Below are 22,437 nucleotides of genomic sequence, written 5' to 3' on the forward strand. Positions count from 1 at the left end.
CTAGGAACTATACTCTCATTCCGGCGTAATAATCAAGGAACTTTGCTGCAGTACCATGAGTGCAGCAGGCGCAATGATATTACGTAGCGTTTCTCACAAATGTCTTCATGGTTGCAATGCACGCTCCCTGTGCAAGCAGGCAGAGCCCAGAAGAACTAGGGTCTTGTCTGTGGCAACAATGTCAAATACAGTTCGGTGTCAACAGATGTAATTGTTACAGAACACAGACTCACAACGATGTAGAAATGAATGAGAATTTATTGGAAGTAGCAGATAAATGTAATTTATAATTTGAGCAAACATGTTCTAAGCCTAAATTTTAGAGTCTGCCAACTGTCATTTCTGGCCTCAGGCATATCTAAAATATTGCATTTTTTGTTTTTCTTCTTTTTCAGAGTATATGCATTTACACAAATCTAATGACTTGTAATGATTGAGCAGATTGTGTAAAACATTGTGTATTGCACTTATGTTTAACAAATACAGTTTGAGCAAGACTTTGTCTTTTTATGACTCATTACAAGAAAATTTTAAAAATGCTTTTGTTGAATGTACTGAATTTAAATAGAACAATTTAGTTAAAGTAACTAAAACTAAAGTTACTTTGTTGGATGGAACCATGTCTATAATTTTAATGAAAAGGCTTTGAAAGGTGTGCTGACAACCGCTAGAGAATGAGGTGTCATTGATAGTGCACTCGCCTCGCATGCCAGCAGCGGACGGGCTGCGGTTCGACACCGACTCGGAGCAGGGTGGTTAGGACTGGAGTGTGAGTTTTGGAGGCGGAGCAATGAGGAGAGGGGTGGTTTTGTTTGGGTTGATTTCAAATATCAACAATGTCCAACAGTGTTGTTAGAAGAGAAAAAACATACCCAACCTTTAACTGATTCAAATATTCATAATTAATCATAACAAGTTATGATTAATTATTAATGTTTTTTCTTTGAGCTAATTTGCTTCACTGCTTTTTTGCTGCACAAGTCCTCAAATATCTATGGAAGATTGTTTTATAAAACTTAAAAGATAATTGCAAGTTTAAATCTTGCAATTCTGACTTTTTTTGCTTGGAGTTGTGAGTTTCTGTCACAATTCTAACTTTTTTCCTCTTAATTATGAGTTTATAGCTCTCCCAATTGCTCAAAACTTAAGGCCCTGTCCACACGGAGACACGTTTCTGTGTATACGCACTCGTCCAGACAGATCCAGCATTTTCGGGAGGTGAAACCGCTATTTTTTGAAACCGGGTTTCAAAGTGGATAATTTTGCATTTTTGGACGACCTGAATCGCTTCTTTTCAGAAATGTGGCTTTATATCACTACATTGTCAAATCCAATAGAAATAGCACATTAAAGTTACAACTACATGATGTAACCACTTTTGTGTGTATGTACAGGTCTGAATCCAGAAATATTTTTGCTCATGTGGCCGAAAAGTCCACTCAACAGAGATAAGTTTTGCACAGCAAGAAAATAATTCCAGGAAACATTGCTTGTAACACATGGTTTATTTAATCATTTTATTTTTAATTAAATCTCATTTAAAAAACATTATTACAGAACCTATTTCTAGAGTTTATTTTAAAGTGATTACACAAAGTATGAATCTATATGAATATTTGTGCATTGGTATCATATAAGACTATTTGAAAACAGCAACTGTTGTGTGTATACACGCACACACACAGGAAACACCCAACCACCAAAAAACACCAAACAATTTGCCCTAAATGTAAAACAATTGATACATGATTGACAAAATTAGAAGTAATCAAATAACTTGTGCTACATGTGCAATCTGTCTTAACATTACAGAGGAGATTCCTTAGTCTCCACTTTGATATCAGTGTAAGTGACGCCTTTGTATGTGCCCTTGGTTTCGTACTGTAACACACTGCCATTCGTGCAGGTGATCTGCACTGTGCCAGTGTAAGGCAGGTCAAAATTGGCTCTTCCAATGGTGACGTTAACATCCACCTTCTTCCCTGGTGGCACATCGACATCAGTAGACAGAGTTTCGGTTCTCTCATCTGTCTGCTCCTGACTGTAAGTGCTTTCAAGTCCAACTTCGACTTGGTATCCTCCTGTAACGTCTGCAATCTGTGGAATCGCAGCCTTAACTTCCATATTAAATACTGTTTTCAAACTTGCTCTAATAGACCATGAAGATTTGTTGGTTATTGTCTTTGAGGATTCAACTCTTTGTTCTTGAGTGACGGAGGAGCTGTTCTTGTAAGAGAGGGTTTTGATTGTTTCTGTTGCCACCTTTGGTATCAGTTGGTTGATAGTGGGATAGTTGACATTGGTGAGAACTGCTGATTCAACTGCATTGAGAAACATGAATCCCATGCAGTCAATGTCGGCACCAGATCTTCCTACAACTTTCAAACAATATCCAGAGCCGACATCCATGTGATTTTCTGTAGTTAAACCACAGATTGTCATCTTTGCAAAGAATTCTCTCCCAAGACTGGTTCTGAATTTGATAGCTCCAAGACGTGATCCTGCTCCGTTCCCCCACAAGGACAGTGAGGTGAAACACTCACCAGGCTGGAACTTGAACTCTTGATAATTTCCAAATGGTTGTCCAAAAGTTTGATCTCTCCCATCTGAAAGCCAAACCCTGACAGCCTTCACCTGCCATCCTCCAACCCAAACCCAGATCTTCTCTAAACTGGCACCATTGTTCTCACCAGTTAATGAAAATGGACTACCTCCCCTTCCACCAATTTGCCCTAGAGTTGTTGGGTAGGACATCTTTGAATTAAATTGATCTGAAAATAATAAACACAGATCAGAATTAGCATCAGCTATATACTTTCTTGCAGTGTTTCCCACCCAAGATTCTGGAGACACAACAACTGTACATGTTTGATTACTTTTTTTAACTGACCCATCCATTTGGGGTCTTCAGGTCTCTACTAATAAGCTGATGAATTGAATCAGGCGTGTCTGGATAGGCAATCATGCAAAATGTGCAGTTCCCTTTCAGTCAGTCACTTCAGTGACTGACCAATTGAGATCTTGCCTGAGAGCCTAACGACCTTTGAGTTTAAGCAAAACGAGCCAATGCACATGTTTGGAAATATATGCTTTTCCACTGTCAGGCCGAATGGTTCTAAAAATGGCAAGTAATGGCTTAATGGTTATTTTCCAGTCAAGCTTGTTTAGCTACGACACGATTAAAAACAATTCTCAGCCCAGAATGCTCAGCACTGTTGGCTAACCATGCATGCAGTGATATGGCCACTCAGTAGAATAATGGCAAAAGTTTTTGATACAAAACAGCTTGTTGAATTGCACTAATTTAAAAAAAAAAAAAAATGCTTGCATTTTAATGCATTGTATTTTTAGGGCTTGCATTTATATGAGCTGAAATTCAACATGGTTGTATATTTCACACACATTTTCATTATTAAAAATTCTATCATTTATATTCACCTTTCAGATTTCAAGATATTTGGTCTGTTTAAAAATACAACTCTTAATATTCGACAGGCAATTTTCAGTCCATTTTATTTCGCTTTACAAATTCACTTTCACAAATTCAGTGGTTCAAATTCAACAGAAAATTCAACATTGCACGTCCGGAAACTGCAGGAATAGCAGTAGATTGCCGTCGGTAATCTCCATCGGCTGTTAGTCTTCCTCACCAGCAGGTGGTGCAAGCGGCTGTTAATGAAGACCAGTGCGACGACTAGAGAGTCATTCATTCATTCATTAATTCAAAAAATGGATTTACAGAAATGGAGCAAGCAGTAAGTATATGTGATGATTATCAGGGACAGTATATATGTGGAAAAGCTGATGAAGATACAAAAGATGTGTTTATGTTTGTCTTTCCCTGTGTATAGCCTACATGTAAGCAGCTTTCTCTACCATGAACGAGATTATAACGTTATTCCTATTTGTACCGAACCATTTCAGTACAGGGCTTTCAGTACGGTGCACGTGTGTACTGAATGCATTACATTGCAACATTAAGGTCTCCTATTAATCGCAATAAGCTCTGCATTCTGCAACTCTGCATCTTACTGTTTCAATGAGAATTAGGCCTATCGGAGATTTTTTTCTCTCAAAAACATAATTCTGACTTGGTGCATGTGACATAATCAGGTGCGAGTTATTTTCCATTAAAAAAGGAATGCTAAATGATAAAATTGTGCTTTATTAGGCTATTAGAAACTGCATATATGCCCATGAAACAATGATATTGTGTTCATTATATGGGCATTGCCATCGATGCAGGCATCAAAAGGTATTTACACTATATTTGCTTCTGCTTTTGGAGTGTGGAAGTGTGATAAAGGCACTGATCTAGGCTATATAAATTCTCTATTATAGATCAGATAAAGGTAGCCTATATGTACACGTCATGTAGGCCTACAAAATATGTTGTTTTAACGACATAACATTTCGTTAATAGCGATGTTGTTTTAAAGACATCGTTTTAACGAGAAAAGATGTCGTTTTTATGACATAATTGAGTGGAAAAATTATTATGTATGAGGCAGCAATGCACCGCCGTAGATATATATATATATATATATATATATATATATATATATATATATATATATATATATATGGTGGCGCATTGATGCCTCATACATAATTTTATATATATATAATTTCTTTTCTTTTTTAAGTGCCGGGTGTGTGTGTGTATTTCCATCACAGGTTTGGTCTTAAATTTCATGTAAGGTGGTATTAAAGGTGCCCCAGATCTTTTTTTTAAAAGATGTAATATAAGTCTAAGGTGTCCCCTGAATGTGTCTGTGAAGTTTCAGCTCAAAATACCCCATAGATTTTTTTTAATTCATTTTTTTAACTGCCTATTTTGGAGCATCATTATAAATGAGCCGATTCAGGGTGTGTGGCCCTTTAAATCTCGTGCTCCACGCCCCAAGAGCTCGCGCTTGCCTTAACAACATAAAAAAAGTTCAAACAGCTAATATAACCCTCAAAATGGATCTTTACAAAGTGTTCATCATGCATCATGTCTAATCGTGTAAGTACAGTGTTTATTTTGATGTTTACATTCGGTTATGAATGAGTTTGAGGCTATGATCCGTGGCTAACGGCTAATGCTACACTGTTGTTTAAAAATGAAAATAGCGACGGCTCTTGTCTCTGTGAATACAGTAATAAACGATGGTAACTTTAACCACATTTAACAGTACATTAGCAACATGCTAACGAAACATTTAGAAAGACAATTTACAAATATCACTAAAAATATCATGTTATCATGGATCATGTCAGTTATTATTGCTCCATCTGCCATTTTTCGCTATTGTCCTTGCTTGCTTACTTAGTCTGATGATTCAGCTGTGCAGATCCAGACATATAATCCCTTTCATAATGTTGGGAACATGAGCTGGCATATGCAAATATTGGGGGCGTACATATTAATGATCCTGACTGTTACGTAACAGTCGATGTTATGTTGAGATTCGCCTGTTCTTCGGAGGTCTTTTAAACAAATGAGATTTATATAAGAAGGAGGAAACAATGGAGTTTGAGACTCACTGTATGTCATTTCCATGTACTGAACTCTTCTTATTTAACTATGCCGAGATAAATTAAATTTTTGAATCTAGGGCACCTTTAAAAAGATATTAAATAGTCTTAAATTTAACTTATTCATATCTATGGACACCCTGAGCCAATGAAGAATATGAATCAGCACTCTACTGCTATTCCTGCAGTTCCCGGATATGAAATGTTGAATTTTGTGTCAAATTTGAACCACTGAATTTGTAAAGCGGAATAAAATGGACAGAAAATTGCCTGCCGAATATTCACCTTTCAGATTTAACTTCCAAAATATTTGGTCTGTTTAAAACTACCCCACATGGAAAGAATCTATATGTGGATATATGTGCATATATGAAACCTATATGCAGTATATATGCACATATATGCTGCATATATGCACATATATGATAATATATATGCTGCATATATGCATATATATACTGCATATATGCCATATATATACTGCATATATGCGTATATATGCCACATATAGACAAAATTGAGGTGCATATATGTGCATATACAGGAAATATAGGTCTCCTGTATTGCTTCTTCATATCCACATATAAGCCTATGTCACATATAAGCCTATATCCACATACAAGATATGTCCTTCTATATAGCTAATGGCAGGATCTGGTCATTTTGTAGCTCATATCTCATTTTTGACTGTCATACATGATGCCTAGCTCATATTTTCTATTATCAAGGCAAAAACTAAGAATTAACGAAAAAAATTACGCAAGAACTTATGTATGTGCGAACACGTGAAATTGGTATCACATGTAATTGGCATGTTATGGAATTTAACTACACTCTAAAAAAATTGGTTCTCCAGCGGTTCTTTGGGGTGGTTAAGGTGCTATATAGCACCACTACCTTATAAAGAACCTGTAAAGCCCCTGTATGGTTCTTCAGCGGTTCCTTGCTGTGGTTAAGGTGCTATATAGCGCCACTGCCATAAAAAGAACCCATTAAGCCTCTGTATAGTTCTTTAAAGGTTCTCTAACTCTCTTATTCTCTTAGTTTAGGTGGGGAAAGGATTAAAAACAACATTAAATTACAGTGTATTTTCTAAACATAACCTGGTTCTCAACCTTTTTGTCCCCAAGCCCTCTGTAAAAGTGAATATGGGTGTAAGTTGGATTGCTATAACTATTTGAGTCTAATTACTTCTTCTTTCTGCGAATTGCTCTCAATATTGTACACTCAACTACTCAAATATCTCACTTTCAGCCAAAGGATAATTTCTCTTTAAGGACCCTGTGACAGACGGTTTTTTTTTCTCACGTCATGACTCACGAGCCTTTCTCGAGTTTTCTGCTCGGCTGCCATTAATTTCCCCTGGACTCGGATGAATTAAGGTAGGTTGGAAATGTTTTAATTAATATACTCGATAATGCAAAGGTTGAACATGTGTTTTAGCTGTTTATGAGTTAATTAACGTTGTTTGTAAACATGAATACTAACGAAATCGTATCTAACCGAATTTTTGAATTTGCGCGGCCTGCAGTATAACGTTACTGCAGGCCGCGCAAATTCAAAAATTCGGTTAGTTACGATTTCAACTTTTCTATTCTATACAAGATGTTGAATTTACTCGTTTTATTCTAAAGAAATGTATTCAGTTTGGACCATGTAAGTATGTCTCTAAATAATTTTTAAAAGAAACGTCTCTACCGTGTATGTAGCGTGTACTATTTGAAATGCTGCGGGCAGGAAGTGCGTGGAGAGCGGGAGAGACGCTCGAGTCGAGGCTGAGGGGATCCTTGCATTACAATTATTGAGTTTAGGTTTTTAAATTAATGCTTGTCAGTTCTTTATTTGTCTTTTCACGTTAGCTCTGATTTATTGATCTATTTGTTCGACCAAAATGATGAAGAAAGTCTGTGAGTAAAGACATACTTAAGGCTTATTTCATTTGACTAGCGCGGGGTGTTTTTTAATCCTGTTTTTTTGTAGTAGAATGAAATGGTTGCGTATTTACACAACTAATTAATTACATTTTTAAATACAATTTGAGGGTGATGCACAATACCCCCCTGCATTCCCAAGACAAAGGTAGCCATGACATTGTTCACCCATTTACGGGACTTGTCAATTTTCCCCGGAAGGCCCGATCTCCACCGACGTCTCTGGGTGATGTCAGACAGCACAATGGTCATCTGAGGGAAACGCCAATAGAGATGTTGCAGATCCTGCTTCATCGCTGCGACGAGATCGATGCTCTTCCTGCATCCCAAGTCGTTCCCGCCGCAGTGAATCAGCAGGACATCTGGGGCTGCTCTTCCTCTGAGGGACCGGTAGAAGAAAGGAAGGAGTCCGTGCCATCGAAGTCCACTCCAGCCAAACCAGTAAAGGTCATTGCACACTGAGTCCGAAATTCGCATGCGAAACTTACGCACGTTAAAAAATAAATTCGACCTCACGTTATGTCAATCATGTTTGCACACTGGCTCCGAAACTTTCGTCCGTCAAAAAAATATTCGGATCAGGTTCGATTTTCTGCGTTTTTCGCATCCGTGGTACGCATTTTGAGAGACGTTTTGACAATTCAGAGCCACCGTACGCGAACGCAAAAATCCAGAATGCCATCTGACAAGTTGATCCACGTCGTCTACAGCACAAAACAGCAGCACTGAATGACAAACAACGTGAGGAATACAAAGAGACAAAATATAAAGACAGATTGTGCCAGTAGTAAAGCATCAAACAGAGCCACTGACATCCTGAAGTAAACTTTGAAACGCTCGGATAATCCCGCAGCTCCTTGATGAGGTGAATTCTCCTTTCTCTATGCAATCTCGGGATTGAATGGACCCAATATTACCTCTTTTTCTTTTTTTAAGAAGAGAGGAGACAACTATCGTGCTCACTGCTTGAAGACTTCATTTTGTATTGTTTTGCGATTTGTTTTACGTTTTTTTCGCAACGCATTCATTAATACGCATCGGACTCAGTGTGCAAGGTCTCTGTGCGTGACGAATTTTTAGGATTGCGAATACGAAAAACGCATGCGAAAATTTCGGACTCAGTGTGCAAAGGCCTTAAACCTTGGCCGCTAGGCCAAGATTGGCCCCGATGGTCTCTCTGGCCCTCTCTTCCCCACGACGAATGCAGCTACTCCCGATGATCCAAATCACTGGACCTGTTAATAGCATACAGCAATCACAATCAAAACACTGTTTTGTCAGTATGAGTAAACAGATTTTAACACACAAGTAACTTGTCTCTGGCCATTGATTTATTTATATCCGAACAAAACAGAAAAAAAGTCTATGCAAATATACAATAAAACACAAATTAATTGCTCTTATCTGTTCATTGAAATAATAATAACAATATAGGTATTACACAAGGTTAATTTATTATTTTATTCTCTCTTACAGTGTTGCTTTCCATATTTTATACTATATATTCTAAATGATACTATATTAATATGGCTTACCTTTGTTGGTAGTAGTTAGCCATGGTTTTAGTTTTTTTTCTTTCTTCTTTTTCTGGTGTTAGCAGAAGAAAAGTTTGTATTTTTACCTATGAGGAAAGAAAAATGAAAAGGGCAACCATTAGTTATAGATGTTATTGGTGACATTCGTTATTGTCCATTTATTATCTACCGTAATTTCCGGACTATTGAGCGCACCTGAATATAAGCCGCACCCACTGAATTTTAAAAAAAATATTATTTTGAACATAAATAAGCCGCACATGTCTATAAGCCGCAGGTGCCTACCAGTACATTGAAACAAATGAACTTTACACAGGCTTTAACGAAACACGGCTTGTAACAAAAATAAATACCGGTAATGTTAGGCTTTAACGAACGGGCTGTCACAAAAATAAATAGGCTTTAACGAACGGCTGTCACAAAAATAAATAGGCTTTAACGAAACACGGCTTGTAACAAAAAATAGCAGTAAACAGTAGCCTACCAAGAAAGTCATTGGTCACTATCTTCCTCCTCCTGTGCACTGAAACCACTGAAGTCATCATCTTCGGTGTCGGAGTTGAATAGACTCAGAATTGCTTCATCCGATACTGGATCGTTTTCATTGTCGATCTCGTCACTTTCATCCGGAGGCAAATCCCCCGCTGAGCCCTCTTCAACACGCAGAAGTCCAGCCTTTCGAAACCCGTTGATGATGGTGGATTTTTTGACAATGCTCCACGCTGTCAGGACCCACTGGCAGACTTGACCATAAGTTGCTCTTCGCATGCTGCCCGTTTTAGTGAAGGACTTCTCCCACTTGTCATCCAAGCCTCCCACTGAACACGGAGCGCCACCTTAAATGCACGATTTACACTGATGTCGAGTGGCTGCAAATACTTTGTTGTGCCTCCAGGAATCACAGCTGGAATTGAGTTTGTCCTCTTGATGGCTTCTTTCACCGAATCGGTTATGTGGGCCCTCATGCTATCCAAAACGAGCAATGCCTTGTTCCTGTGAAAGAATCCTCCCGGTCGCTTGCCGTAACACTCCGTATGCCATCATGCATTAGGCCTTCCGTCATCCATCCTTTCTTGTTGACTTTCACAACAATTCCTCTCGGGAATTTTTCTTTTGGCATCGTCGTGCGTTTAAAAATCAACATCGGTGGAAGCTTTTCTCCCGATGCCGTGCAGCTCAGAACACAGGTGAAGTGCGTTTTTTCATGCCCGGTTGTTTTCAAAGTGACGGATGATTCGCCTTTCTTGTTGACAGTCCGAGTGAGAGGCAGGTCAAACGTCAGAGGAACCTCATCCATGTTTATGATGTCGTGCGGGCCAATGGAATGCTCCGCTATCTTTGCATCAGTGAATTTGTGGAAGTTAGAAACTTTTTCCTCGTAGTCGGGAGGGAGCTGCTGACACAGACTCGTCCGTGCTGGACAGGCCTTTACGTCTCATAAATCTGAGACACCACGATGGTCCACCACTAAAATCCTCAAACTTCATAGCGGTGGCGATTGTTTTGGCTTTCAGTCGGATCTGCACAGTTGAAACACCTCGGCCGTCTGCTCTCTGTGTGTTGACCCAGTCTTCGAGCTCATTTTCTAGTTCGGGCCATCTGCTTTTCTTCCCCCTGAAAGCTTTAGTTGTCTTTTTGCACCGAGTCAATTCCTCACGCTGCTGTTTCCAACGTCTTATCATCGACTCATTAAGACCAAGCTCCCGTGCAGCAGCTCGATTTCCTTTTCCAACAGCCAGATCAATCGCCTTCAACTTGAAAGCTGCATCATATGCATTTCTCCGTGTCTTTGCCATGACGAGGGTGACAAAATGACCGTAATCAGAATGATGGGGGAGCGCGCTCGATTTAATCTAAACAGTAAACAAAAAAGTTCTTTGACCTTAACCCGTTCGGCAATTTCATTGGTCTAATGAAAGCTTCATGCCGCCAAAAAACAGCACGTCACAGAATGTTTTTTTTTTTTTTTTTTTTGAAAAAAAAAAAATATATATATATATATATGCGTATCCATATATATATATAAGCGGGAAAAATCCATATATTAGCCGCGTCATTGTTTACTGAGAAGCTGAGAAGCAGCGACTTTACGGACAGCGTATTTTACAGACATTTTTAAAATGTTGTTTATGATCTTTTACTGACTGCTTTCACTAAGTGTCAATGAAAAGTTTTTGATTGTATAAAAAATGTAAAAAATTTAGTCTCCTCTCCTTGATTATAGTTGAAGAATAAGTAGGCTATCTTTGGTCGTTTCTGTCACTGGTGATTCATTGTGTCACTGTTGTTACTGTTTTTTGTCTGTCTCATTAAATAAAATGTGTCATATGTGACATGATAATACTTTTACATTCATTGAATTCTGCTAAACTCAAGAATTAAGATATAAAGGATTGCATTACTTGTTTATAACTGTTTTTCAAGTATTTCCATTGTTATAGCAAATACATGCATAATTATATTAGCATAATTCAATCACTTTTAACTAACCTGATTGAAAAAAAAAAAAAAAAAAACACAATCTCCTTATTTTTTTCATTATCTTTTTTTCTGTAACTCTGACTGCATGTGCTGAAAAAAATTGAGAAATATCATTTCATAAAAATGTTTAAAATGCCAGAGAAGTATGGTAACACCAGTGACAAAAAAATGGTACATGCTGTCTTTAAATGCACAAAATAATAATAATAAAGTCTATGTGTAATATAATAATGTGGTCTAAGTTTAAACGTTAGAAAAAGAAATACATTTTAAGACATTTTGTCATACCAAAAGTGGACTTTTCTGTAGAATGACCCGAATTCAACTATTTTTACTTGAAGTAAAACCATAATATCAACCTGCACAACAAAACAATCATGGTTTCTGTAAATCCATTATCATGTTTAAAGGGATTTTTAAGGAACACAACCTCCTTTAAATCCAGTAGGTTTAGTTTCATTTGCCCTTTGTCTGAGTTTCAAGGTGTCAGGTCTGTTGATAAAAGGCAACGCTGTTTTTTTTTTACAAGTGTTGTTATGGAAATACCAGATGAGGGACGTCAGTAGGACTTTCGCAAACTGGCAAGGACTTCAATGTCCTCCGAACGTCCGTCAGCGAACGTTACAAAGCGGACCAAACGCGGACGTCCTCCGAACGTCCGCCAGCGAACGTTACAAAGCGGACCAAACGCGGACCTTAACGGACGTTCACAACGTCCGGGGGACGTCCCTTGTTTGCTGGGATGTGCATCAAAAATTAAATTTTATTTAAAATATTCGATCCCTGGGCTGTTAAATAACTATTGGAATTCATAACAGTTCTTGAACATAATTTTACATAACTTCTTAATAGTATGCATTAACTTAATATGGCGTACTGGCGTTACATTTTAAAATACTATACAAACTAATTAATCAGAATAGGGCTGCACGATTAATCGCATGAGATTGTCATGCGTGTCTCGTCAGTAAAGCCGGTTCTGTGATTAGCGGTAAATGTCCATCACCTGCTTTCAAATGGAGCGGAACTTAATATACAGAGCCGTAGTTCGCGGACAAGCTACGCAATATCGCGTTCATAACCGCATGCGATTCATCTACGATAATGAACGCGATATTGCGTAGCAATATCACATAACATTAATTGAAAATCGCGCCACTACTGGCCAAGCCCTCATTTGAGCAGTTTGGGGGTGACAAAAAAAATCGCCCATTGCAGATAAGAATTGAGGACGCTGATTGGCTAAATTTTATGTCACATCTTGAATATATTTATATATTGAATAGGCATTTGACTAAATTCTACAAAGACCCGCCTTTGGGCGATTTCTCGATTGCCCCTCAGCTAAAATTGAGTGGTGCACACAGAGAGGACATATGGTGATTGTGAAAAAAAAATATTTTCCACAGATGATTTTCTAATATATTACATCATACAAATATACATTTAAATAATTTATATGATTATAATTTTGCGTGTGTGGTTCAGGGAGGGCGGCGCCCTAGCGCCCTCTATTGGCCAGCCGTCACTGGTATTAACTAAGATGTTTCAGTATTACAAATCAAACAAAGAATCATTTGATATCTCAGTTATCATACCATCACAAATCCATATTGTTAACGTACTTGATGGCTACACTGGGAATATTTTACCGGGAAATATTGTAATTGTGCTGGTCTATGAGAACTTTCAATATTTAGTCTAAGTTAAAAGTTATAGTTAGCACCATCTTGTGTTCAAAGTTTAGTACTGCATGTAATGTTGTAGAGTCCTTTTATGATGACATCATAATCACAAGACAGATCTCCAGCAAGCAGCAGTAAAGACCATGCGGTTATGGCTGCTATCATTCCCTGATTTAAGTTGGTCAGAAGGCACATTCGGTATGAAAGTATATCTATATTGTGATTCTATGTGCTGTATGTTTAGTTAATTATTTATATTTTATTTGCTGGATGTTAACCTTATTGTCTTTATCTTGCAAATTGTGCAACCTTTTTTCTGATTGTGCAATATTAGTCATTTTTCTGTATAAAGAGCTTATTTTTCTGATTTTTTTGTATGTTTCAGTTTTACGTTATTCCAAGACCGACAGTAAAGTTGAAGAAAAGATTCCTTGCGTCTGTTGTTATTGGAAGGCGTTATCTGTCTGCCAAATCAAGCAGGGCGTTTGAAAAGAGGGCAGAACAGTAAAACGAATATCTTCAGTGACCAACTTCTAGTTTCTAACTCCAGGGCGGGGAGCTAGCCAGCTCATAAGGTGATCTTCCTTCTACAATGTCTAAATCAAGTTCCAAGTCTGGATCACAGAGGCAATGTTCGTCACGGCACTCACGAGGCTCGTCCGACTGTAATCACAGCCGCCGCAATGGCTAGAGCAGAGGCTGAAGCGGCTAAAGCGGAAATAGCTTTTGCTAAAAAAGAAAGTGAACTGAAAATACAACAAGCACAGCTTGAAGCATCATTAGAGACTTTAAGGCTGGAAAAGAGAGTTGCGGCCATACAAGCGAAGGCAGAGGCCTTGGAAACGGCTGCAGAGCAAGAAAGTAGAGGAAATTTGAGTGTAATCGAGTTACCTATAGAGGACATAACAGAACGCACACAGGCTTACTTATTGGAACAGGCGGATAGTGTCACGGATACACAAATGCCAGTGCTGGATGGGCCATTTTATGATAATGGAGGCATAAACGTTTCGGAATTGCAACAAACACAGACTACTGAATTGCAGCAGGAGAGTCAGCGTAGTTTTTATGCCACACTACCCAAGTCTCACCCTGTTAATGCAGAGAAGCGTGCAGCACCCTACCATTTCACAATCCACAGATATACACCTTACACACTTGGTCCAGCATGAGGCAGACTCCAGGTCACCTCAAGATGTGTATCACACACAATCTACAACATTTCAAGGCAGCGAGGAAAGGGGTGGAGACAGGCGAGTGATGTTCGACTATTCTCCAACTCAGAGAGCTACACCCTTACAAGCTGGACCGTATCAAGGTAATCTGCATGCAAATAACCAAATGTCTGATGTCATCAAGTTTATTGCAAGACGTGAATTAGTGTCCACCGGCCTTACACAGTTTAATGATCGTCCAGAGACTTTCAGAGCATGGAGGGCATCCTTCATAAATGCTACTAAAGACCTTTACTTCTCACCAAGCGAGGAGATGGACTTGCTAGTAAAATGGCTAGGGGTGTGAATCATCTGAGCATGCAAAACGGATCAGAGCTGTGCATATAAACCATCCTCTACAGGGACTCAGTCTGATTTGGGACAGACTTTATGAAACTTATGGCTCACCAGAAATGGTAGAGAGCGCTCTATTCAGGAAACTGGAGAGCTTCCCAAAAATATCCAACAGAGACAATCACAGGTTGCGTAAATTGGGAGATTTGCTCATTGAGATCCAATCAGCTAAGCAGGATGGCGATTTGATGGTTCTTTCCTATCTAGACACACCACAGGGAGTAAATCCAATAATACAAAAATTGCCATTCAGTTTACAAGAAAAATGGCTCACAGTGGGATCTAAGTACAAAGAGGACTAAAGAGCTTCCTTTCCACCCTTCAAGTTCCTAGTAGACTTTGTATGTCAGCAAGCTAAAATGCGAAATGATCCAAGCTTCTTTCTCTCAGCTGTACAGGAAGAATCTCGTAAATCCAAACAGACAGTCAAACAAACCTGTTTTCCCCAGAGCCGTCGCTACACACAAGACTCAGGTCTCTTCTGAAAATTCATCAGCTGTCCAGCGAACCTCAAAAATAAGGTAAACCCAGCAAAACAGTGCTTTCTACACCATAAGCCTCCAAGGTTATAATCGTTAACGAAAACAAACGAAAAAACGAAAACTAGGTGGGAAAAAACATTGTCGTTAACTGAAATAAAATAAAAACGAGGCATTACAAAAAACGATAACTAACTAAAACTGCAATGTGTGTTTGGCAAAACTAACTAAAATAAAATAAAATTATATATTAAATGTCCTTAGTTTTCGTCTTTATCAATGTCTTTCATATAGCAAATAACGTTCAGCTGCATTTCCTTTCCCTGCGTCTCTCACACAGCCCCTCCCCTCCGTGCACACCGCGTCTCCATGAGAACGAGTTGTTCGACTTTGAAAGCAAGTTCGCTAAAGGTTGGTATCTCGTGAACACCTTTACACAAACGCACATTAAAAAGTGGTATAAAAATATTTTTTAATTCTGAATATGACTTTGTCAGCATGTTAATGTCGACGCGAGAAGCGATTGCTACTATAGCAAGTTAACTAGTCGCAAGTTTGAGGTAAAATGCACTTGGGTTGTCGATGTCAAAACACTATATAAGCTGTGATTCAAATATTAAATAATGTCATTTGTTTACTCTTACACTGAATGTATGCTGCTTCAATCCAAATGTGTTTGCATAGTTCACCCAAAATGAAAATTACTGTGATAAAAAAATCAAGTTTACAGAGTTTTAGTGTCACTGAAGGTAAACCTGCGTTGCTCATGGTGGTTAACGTTACCTCTCTTAACGCGCTCTTGCTGAATGGCAAGGATTGCACTATGGACTATTGTACCTTTTGTATGTTTTCATTTTTTTTTTAACTGTATTTTATTTTTTATAACGAACAAGCTGCGATGTCACATTTCCGCTGCTTTGTTGTGTGTGCGTGAGGCGCGGGCGCGATTAAACAGCTGTCTTTGCAGGGGACTTGCCTCATCGTCATGGCAACGGTTCGTAGCCAGGTCAGATTACGTCAGAGTTGGTTGCCGTTTATTGGATGCTCAGACTACCAAACTAACGCCGATTAAACATGTTGAGTCTGGTGAAAACCGGCTCAGACCAACGCCAACAGGGGTATCGCACCGATCCAACAAACTCCAACAGACGAGTTTGTTGGCGTTTGTCGGTGCGGTGTGAATTGGCCTTTACACTGAATGTTTTCTGCTTCAATCCAGACGAGCAGGCTTAGACCTTATTTACCAGAGAAACAAGCGCGCCGCCATCTTTATAAAATTGTCTTTGAACTTCCGTTTTGCGGTAGCTCTGTACATTTCTATCGCATCGCTGTCAAAGAATAATTAGTTGGTTAAGTGGATTTACTTGTTGTAGAGTTAAAGGGATAGTTCACCCAAAAATGAAAATTTGATGTTTATCTGCTTACCCCCAGGGCATCCAAGATGTAGGTGACTTTTTTTCTTCAGTCGAACGCAAATTATGATTTTTAACTGCAACCACTGCCGTCTGTCAGTCAAATAATAGGAGTGATTGGGAACTTGAACAATAAGAGTCGAAAAAACTTCCATAGACAAATCCTAATTGAACCCTGCGGCTCGTGACGACACATTGATGTCCTAAGACACGAAACGATCGGTTTGTGCAAGAAACCGAACAGTATTTATATAATTTTTTACCTCTAATACACCACTATGTCCAACTCCGTTCAGCTTCCGGTTAGTGAGGTCTGATCGCGTTCTGACAACGGAAGTGATGTCTCGCGCTCATTGAAGTATATGGGCGAGACATCACTTCCGTCAGCAGAGCGGGTTTTTTGACCTCACTAACAGGATGCTGAACGAAGTTGGACATAGTGGTGTATTAGAGGTAAAAAATGATATAAATACTGTTCGTTTTCTCACACAAACCGATCGTTTCGTGTCTTAGGACATCAATGTGTCGTCACGAGCCGCAGGGTTTAATTTGGATTTGTCTAAGCAAGTTTTATTTACTGTTACAGTAGAAGTTCCCATCCACTGCTATTATTTGACTGACAGACGGCAGCGGTTGCAGTTAAAAATCATAATTTGCGTTCGACTGAAGAAACAAATTCACCTACATCTTGGATGTACTGGGGGTAAGCAGATAAACATCAAATTTTCATTTTTGGGTGAACTATCCCTTTAATGAAAGTTATCATGAGCATTGTTATGTTTAAAGCAGATATCTTAACAAATGTCAGTAGATCGGGAAGATTTTAAAATGAGCAGTTTATTCATAAATGTAATATCGCTGTGGAAATACAAATCGGAAGTCAAAAGACAACGAGCGCAACGCTGAAAAGGGGCGGGGCTACATAAGGTCTATAGGGTGTGAAAATTGTACAGCTGTGGTATTTGTATAGGGTGTGAATTCTGTATAGAAGATGTGTAGATTTTTGGTAGATTTTTAGGCAATTTTGTGAAGGTGTCACACACACACTAAAAAAATTGAAAAGCTGTATTTAAAGTTTGTTTTTTTTGTTTTTTTTGTTATTTGTCATGTTCTTTTCTCAGATTGAGCTCCCTGACAATCTGACAGAAATGTCTTGTTGTGGCTTAAAAATGGGTTGAATAGGCTACATAGTAGAATAGGCGGTTCATGTATGTCTTCTTTAGTTGTTGGCTCTTTAGGTTTTTTACTGGCACACGTCACTTACACATTTTGCAGTTACTTCAGAGTGTTGAGATGTTTACATATTTGTGCCCATATGTACTTTTATGTACTGGTTTTATTTTTTAATGAATATTTTCTAAAATTGTATGATGTTTTTGTTGAGTTATTATTACACAATACTTTTTCTGACCTTTTTGAATCTTGCCCCTGACAAATAACCCAAATTACAAAAAAAGACTAAAACTAACACTAAAACTAATAAAAACTAAACTAAAACTAAGCATTTTCAAAAAAATAAAAACTAAACTAAACTAGCAAACCCACTTTAAAAACTAATTAAAACAAACTGAATTTGAAAACAAAAAGCAAAACGAAATAAAAATAAAAACTAATGAAAAATGCAAAACTATAATAACCATTAAGCCTCACCCTCTGTCCAGTTAGAGGATTCAGGATGAAACCTATGGAAGAGAGAAAGTCATTGCTCAAACAACAAGGCATATGTTTCAAATGTTGCGTTCCATAACACACATTGAAAGAACTGTGATCACATTGTGAAATGTTTAGAATGTGGCAGCGTTCCCATGGCAGCACTCCATCCAGGTCCAGCACCATGGACCAGAGAACCACAGTCTTCGACTAGAAGATCACAAAGTGAGTGAGGACGTATCAGTGGATTAGGTTTCCTCCGCTTGTACAGAGGTGTGTGGAGACAGTCACTTCCACGCTCATGCTCGAAGGTATGTCTTGTGAAGGTATTTCCAAAAGCCACCCAGAGAAAGCAGTCAAAATGTATGCAATTAGACGATCAAAGTAACAGATCACCCGCAAGCAGAATTCTTCGATCTGTTTGGCCTTACAGAGTGTAACAAGCCTATACTCTCAAAACATGCGCAGGTCAGTCGAAACAGAAGGCAGACAAGCACGGGGCTTTCAAGTGGAATCGTTGATGGAAACTTAGTCTTACCCTTGCCAGTGCTTCTTGAGTTAACGAAATTCCAGACAATCGCTCTGAAATCCCCACTCCAGAAGTTGTTAGTAACCACAGGCACCTAAAACATCTTGCGAGTTACATTCCAGAGCCGGATCATCACGTTCCCATTCTTCTCCTGCTAGGCAGAGATATGATTAGAGTCACAAAGCCCATAAGCAAGTGAATGGGCCAACAAATCTCCCTTTGCGCAAAAGTTGGACTTAGGAGGGTTATCATTGGAACATGTGCCTCTGGAAAGTTCATAAGCTACCTCATCCAAACTTACCACACCAACGTTATGGAGAAAGGTCAGTCTACATACTTTCGCCCGTGTCCTCACGATTACACTGTGAAGGATAGATTCCAAAGCATGTTCACTCACCAAGTCCCTTATCAAGGAGGGAAGACTAACAGAATGGGATGTATTTCACAGAATGAAAGACGATGAAAAAACAGCGCTGTCAATCGAGGACAGACACTTTCTGCAGATCATGGACAGAGAAGTCTATAAAGACGAGGAAAATTCATGGGTTGCTCCACTGCCATTCAAGCAGGCCAAGGCAGTATCTCCCAAACAATCGGCCACAAGCTCTGGAACGTTTCAACTCACTTCTAAGATCTTTCAGGAGGAAGCCTGAGATGAAAAAAGACTTTGTAGCCTTTATGGAAGGGCTATTCCAAAACGATCATGCAGAAATAGCTCCTTCGGTTGGTCCCAATGAACAGTGTTGGTATTTACCTTCTTTCGGCGTATACCATCCAAAAAAGCCATCCCAGATCAGAGAGGTCTTTGACTCGAGCGCTCAATGCAAAGGTACGTTGCTGAACAAGGTTCTCTTGACTGGTCCTGACCTTAACAACAGTCTCCTCGGAGTCCTCATGCATTTTCGCAAAGAGCCTGTTGCCTTCACGGTAGACATACAACAAATGTTCCACTGCTTTAAAGTTCGACCTGCAGACAGGAAACCACCTCAGGTTCCTCTGGATTTCAAGGAAATAACCCAGAGAATAAGGTCACGGAATACCGTATGAAGGTACACGTATTTGGGAATAGTCCCTCTCCAGCAGTGGCCATTTACTGCCTTCACCGTGCAGCTCAAGAAGGAGAGGAGGAATTCGGTCAAGACGCCCGACAGTTCGTGGAGCAAGACTTTTATATGGATGACGGATTGAAATCCTTACCCTCTTCAGAGATGGCAATTGACCTTCTAAAAAGGACACAGGTCATGCTGGCTGGATCTAATTTGAAGTTGCATAAATTGGCTTCAAACAGCAAGGAAGTTATGCAAGCTTTCCCATCTGAGGATTACGCCAACTCACTGAAAGAACTGGATTTAGGTGTCAGCTCGCTTCCTATGCAACGAAGTCTCGGCTTGCTTTGGAATCTAGACACAGACTGCTTCAACTTCCATGTCAAAAAGGATAGGAGGCCTTACACTAGGCGTGGACTGCTGTCTGTAATAAACAGTTTGTACGACCCACTAGGATTTGTGGCTCCTATCACAGTTCAAGGCAAAGTACTACTGAGAGAGCTAACTGAGAATGCTGCTGAGTGGGATACGCCCTTACCTGCGAACAAACAAAAGGTGTGGGAGGAATGGAGAGATTCTTTGCAAGAGCTGCAACATGTACAAGTCCCAAGAAGCTATGGGCCCACATCGTTGTCAGGCGCCAAGTTCAAGGAGCTCTGTGTTTTTTCTGACGCTTCCGAGAGAGTAATCGCAGCAGTTGCTTACCTTAAAACAGTCGACTCAGATGGTAACTGTTACACGGGGTTCATCACAGGCAAAGCAAAGCTAACGCCACAACCAGAGCACACTATACCTCGACTGGAACTCTGTGCGGCTGTCTTAGCTGTGAACATGATGGAAACCATCACTGCAGAGATTGCTATCAAATTTGATGAGATTACCTTCTTCACGGATAGTCGAGTGGTCTTTGGTTATATCTATAACGAGAAACGTAGATTTCATATCTACGTAAGCAACCATGTACAGAAAATCCGGAACAGCACAGATCCAGAACAATGGCATTACGTGAGCTCAGAGCATAATCCAGCTGATGTTGCAACACGACCAATAGCTCCAACCAAATTACAGGACACTATCTAGTTCAGCGGACCAGCATTCTTACATCACCCAAAAACAGAGACTTTCACTAAAGAATCATTCGCACTTGTTGATCCTGATCGAGATTCAGAAGTTCGTCCACAAGTTACATTGTTGCACACCGTTGTCTCAAATCGCCTTGAACACTTTTCGGACTGGAGCCGACTAGTCAGAGCTGTTGGAAAGCTGATTCATGTTGCACGCTCTTATAAGCAGAGCCAAAACAACACCCCTCAGGCATGCAAAGGATGGCACTGTTGTAAACTCCCTCTTAGTGTTGACACAATACTCCAAAGCACAGAAGTTATCATACGAGCAGTACAGCAGGAAACTTATGCTGATGAGTTGCAATGCCTCAAACGGAACAAACCACTTCCCAAAACCAGCACACTTCGAAAACTAGATCCCTTCATTGATCCAAAAGGACTGCTGAGGGTCGGAGGTCGTCTGGACAAAGCAGATCTAGGTTCTGAAGAAAAGAGACCACTCATCATACCTGGCAGGAACCATGTAGCATTACTTTTGACACGACACTTTCATGAGCGAATCCATCATCAGGGTCGCCACTTCACAGAGGGAGCGATAAGATCTGCCGGCTATTGGATAATTGGAGGCAAAAGATGTGTGAACGGTCTCATCCATTCCTGCGTAATGTGCCGCAGGCTCAGGAGGGCCTGCGAGACTCAAAAGATGGCGGATCTGCCTGCAGACAGGCTCAGTACAGAGCCTCCCTTCACACATGTGGGAGTGGACGTGTTTGGCCCCTGGTCAGTATCTGCTCGTAGGACAAGAGGCGGCTATGCAGAAAGCAAAAGATGGGCAGTGCTATTCACATGTCTAAGCATCCGGGCCATTCATATAGAAGTGATTGAGTCCCTGGATACCTCCAGTTTCGTTAATGCTTTAAGGAGGTTCCTTGCAATTCGGGGTCCAGTGAAACAGATTCGCTCTGATAGAGGGACCAATTTCATTGGAGCTTGTAAAGACTTGCAAATTCCTTCCAATGTTGATGAAAAGGTGGTGAAACAATTCCTGTCAGATCACGGCTGCATATGGACATTCAATCCTCCGCATTCGTCGCACATGGGCGGTGCATGGGAGAGGATGATCGGCATTGCTCGCAGGATCTTGGATTCTATGCTTCTGCAGATGACATCCTCTAAACTCACGCACGAGGTACTCTCCACCTTCATGGCTGAAGTCACGGCCATTATAAACAATAGACCACTGATACCTGTGTCAGCCGATCCAACAGATCCTTTCATCTTAACACCTGCCACATTACTTACCCAAAAGACTGATGCTAGCTCAGTTCCACCTGGGGACTTCGGAAAGCCTGATCTGTACAAGCAACAGTGGCGCACAGTGCAAAGCCTCGCAAATACTTTCTGGGACCGATGGCGTAAACAGTATCTTTCTATCCTACAGTATCGGCGAAAATGGCAACACCAACAACCCAACATTTCCAAAGGATGCATAGTTCTGCTCAAGGACTCTCAGTCTAAACGGAACAATTGGCCCCTG

At 39.8% G+C, this 22,437-nt stretch overlaps 1 protein-coding gene and 1 long non-coding RNA gene across 2 annotated transcripts; one reads left to right on the forward strand and one right to left on the reverse strand.

Moving 5' to 3' along the window:
* Positions 1–1,753: 1,753 nt before the first annotated feature.
* LOC125268198 (aerolysin-like protein) lies at positions 1,754–2,799 on the reverse strand. Its single transcript, XM_048190283.1, has one exon. The coding sequence runs from the start codon at positions 2,752–2,754 to the stop codon at positions 1,807–1,809; it is 948 nt and encodes a 315-aa protein (XP_048046240.1). The 5' UTR covers positions 2,755–2,799; the 3' UTR covers positions 1,754–1,806.
* A 10,472-nt stretch (positions 2,800–13,271) lies between these two features.
* Positions 13,272–13,577, forward strand: LOC125268199. Its single transcript, XR_007184825.1, has 2 exons — positions 13,272–13,350; positions 13,538–13,577. It is a non-coding gene; the product is annotated as an uncharacterized LOC125268199 (long non-coding RNA).
* Positions 13,578–22,437: the final 8,860 nt, after the last annotated feature.

This window comes from Megalobrama amblycephala, linkage group LG5 (genome assembly GCF_018812025.1).
Source record: "Megalobrama amblycephala isolate DHTTF-2021 linkage group LG5, ASM1881202v1, whole genome shotgun sequence".
Classification (NCBI taxonomy): domain Eukaryota; kingdom Metazoa; phylum Chordata; class Actinopteri; order Cypriniformes; family Xenocyprididae; genus Megalobrama; species Megalobrama amblycephala.